The following is a 2463-nucleotide window of genomic DNA, read 5'->3' as shown; positions in this document are numbered from 1 at the left end:
TCCCTGAGCAGCATGTGGTGACAGTGGAAAGAAATGACTCCCTTTTAACAGGAAGAAACCTCCAGCAGAACCAGGCTCAGGACAGGCGGCCATCTGCCTCGACCGGCTGGGTTTGAGAGACAGGAAAGAGACACAGAAGGACTGGTCCAGGTGTATTTTCTTCTGGAAGAGAGACATTGAAAACGTTGATAAAAATTAACACGTAGATGAGAGACTAAAGACAACAGCAGAGTGAAGAAATGTGCTCAGTTTGTGCTCCAGCAGTCTAAGTCTATAGCAGCAGAAATGAAGAATAATTCAGGAAACCTAAGTCTAACTATAGGATTTATCAAAAAGGAAAGTCTTCAGTCTAATCTTAAAAGTAGACAGAGTGTCAGCCTCACGGACAGAAACTGGAAGTTGGTTCCACAAGAGAGGAGCTTGATAACTGAAAGCTCTGCCTCCCATTCTAGAACAAAAAAGAACAAAACAAATTGTGCTGGTAAAGCAAATGTGCTATTATAGCCATTCCTTTCTGTTTTCTCTGAATAATTTATTACTTAATTAATGAACAACAAAAATTTTAGTAAGCAATGTCTCCCCAGTGGAGCCTGAGCCACAAATTAACACTAACAGAGTTTATTCACTATGCTGATTAACCCTTAAAAGAATCTTTCTGATTGACAGAAACCATGAAGTTTAATGACTTCGATTAGCTGTGTTTGTCCGGTCTGCAGAACTGATGGACGATTTTATTCTCAAACCAAGGAAACAAATCAGACAGCTTCATATGGCCCAGATGTCCATTTGTCACTTTTGTTTATAAAGGTCTTGATCTGTTTCAAAAAGTCTAGTAAAAAGAAAAAAACATGTATTTTCACTCTTATCCACATTTTCCTCAGCCACTGAATATTTACCCTCTTAAAGCCTGTGAAGTTTTTGGTTTCTCATTTTGCATGTGAGAAGTGTCATATATTCACCACAGATAATATTTGTTGTGCCATAAAGCAATAGTCATGGACATCGACTGACAGTGTTTCCTAACAAGATAATGCTAAATGCTACCATGTTGTTAAGACTTTAATGTGGCATAACTTTTGCATGATAAATGTTGAAGACATTTTCTTTTTTCTAGCATTGGTGAGGGTACCAACGCTCTGTTTGTGAGTGGTCTGTGCCGCTGGCCGGGCTGTGGTGCAGTACTGGAAGATTTCTCAAGTTTCTTAAAGTAAGTGGGCCTAAAAGTATTTTATTTTTAATGTCATGCCACATTTGTAGATAGCAGAGATGCCCTGATCAAGATTTATGTCTCTAACAGATCACAGTCAACTATACCTATACTATATCTGGAGTTGAAGTGGCCTAGGCCTGGGTATATTATGACACAGGCCAATTTAAAATTTGGGGTCTGCACTTATATACACATACTTGGAGTGGTGAGATAAGTGGAGGCAGCTGAGAATAATGAACACCGTGAGTACTGTAGATGTGAGCAGTAAACAAGGCAGGAAATGACTGAGGGAGAAAAGAAAGGTAACACAAAGAGACACTGGGAAACAAAAGATTTAAAAATGAAAAAAGAAACAAAATAAGCACAAACACAGATTCAAATCATTTAATTGCTGCTCAGAATGACATCTACGGTAGTTTAGCAGAAGCCTCTTAATCACTCATTCATTTCAGTCAGGTGTGCTGAGGCAGGGAAACGTACTGTAAACATGTGGGACAGTGGGCCACGAGGAACAGGGTGTGAACCCCTGGACTAGTGGACTAAATTATAGGGTAAGCATCGGTCTACTACTCTACACAGTTGTAGATCAAACAGTAGAGGTTCTCCTCAACCCAATAAAAGTATGTTTCTTTGTGGAAATAGAGGATGGAGACTCTGAGGGGACTCACATATCTCTGGACCTATGATTGGTAGGTACATAACTCTATAGTGGCAAAGCTTTGGTAATGAATGAAGTTTGCCTCATAGATATTGTTAGACAGTGGAAGGGAAACTTTGCGAATCTCGACTTGTGTGTAACCCATGAAAAGTCTACTGGAGTTTTGATTATGAACGATGACAGGATGGAGCAAGATCTGGATGATAGAAGGTTTTCCATAAAAGAATGATAAAGAGACTTCTCCAGTCTGCTGGGATAAAAAAAGTCAAAACTATTAACATCCATTAATCAGAGGCGATTTCTCTAAGACTGCAAGTGAAGSTCAGCTTCCCCTAAAATGTTAAAAAAAAATCAAATATATACTGTTGTGAGTACATGTCACTGACTAAATACGCGCTACAATGTGCTCAACTTTTGTTCAGAATCAGCTTCTTATCACTGGTAACGACACGGCTTTCCTCATTTCACTCATTCCCGCAGCTTCACAGTGGTTTAAAATAGGGCTGCACCGATCAGTTGAAATAATCGATGTCCTCGATTATTTAAATTTGTCGACGCAGAATTTTTATTATCGATTTGCTGTATTACATAACCA

General features: G+C 39.1%; 1 protein-coding gene across 1 annotated transcript in view; it reads left to right on the top strand.

The window, feature by feature from the left end:
• Nucleotides 1–2463, top strand: part of foxp3b (forkhead box P3b) — a 21803-nt gene that overhangs the window by 4055 nt on the left and 15285 nt on the right. Inside the window, exon 3 of the mRNA XM_014022264.1 lies at nucleotides 1115–1207. Coding sequence (XP_013877718.1) covers nucleotides 1115–1207 — 93 coding nt within the window. The remainder of the gene's footprint in view (nucleotides 1–1114; nucleotides 1208–2463) is intronic.

Source organism: Austrofundulus limnaeus, unplaced genomic scaffold, assembly GCF_001266775.1.
Source record: "Austrofundulus limnaeus strain Quisiro unplaced genomic scaffold, Austrofundulus_limnaeus-1.0 Scaffold321, whole genome shotgun sequence".
NCBI classification, from domain to species: Eukaryota; Metazoa; Chordata; class Actinopteri; order Cyprinodontiformes; family Rivulidae; genus Austrofundulus; species Austrofundulus limnaeus.
Note: the sequence above shows the minus strand (reverse complement) of the source record. Positions and strands in the feature narration are given on the sequence as shown.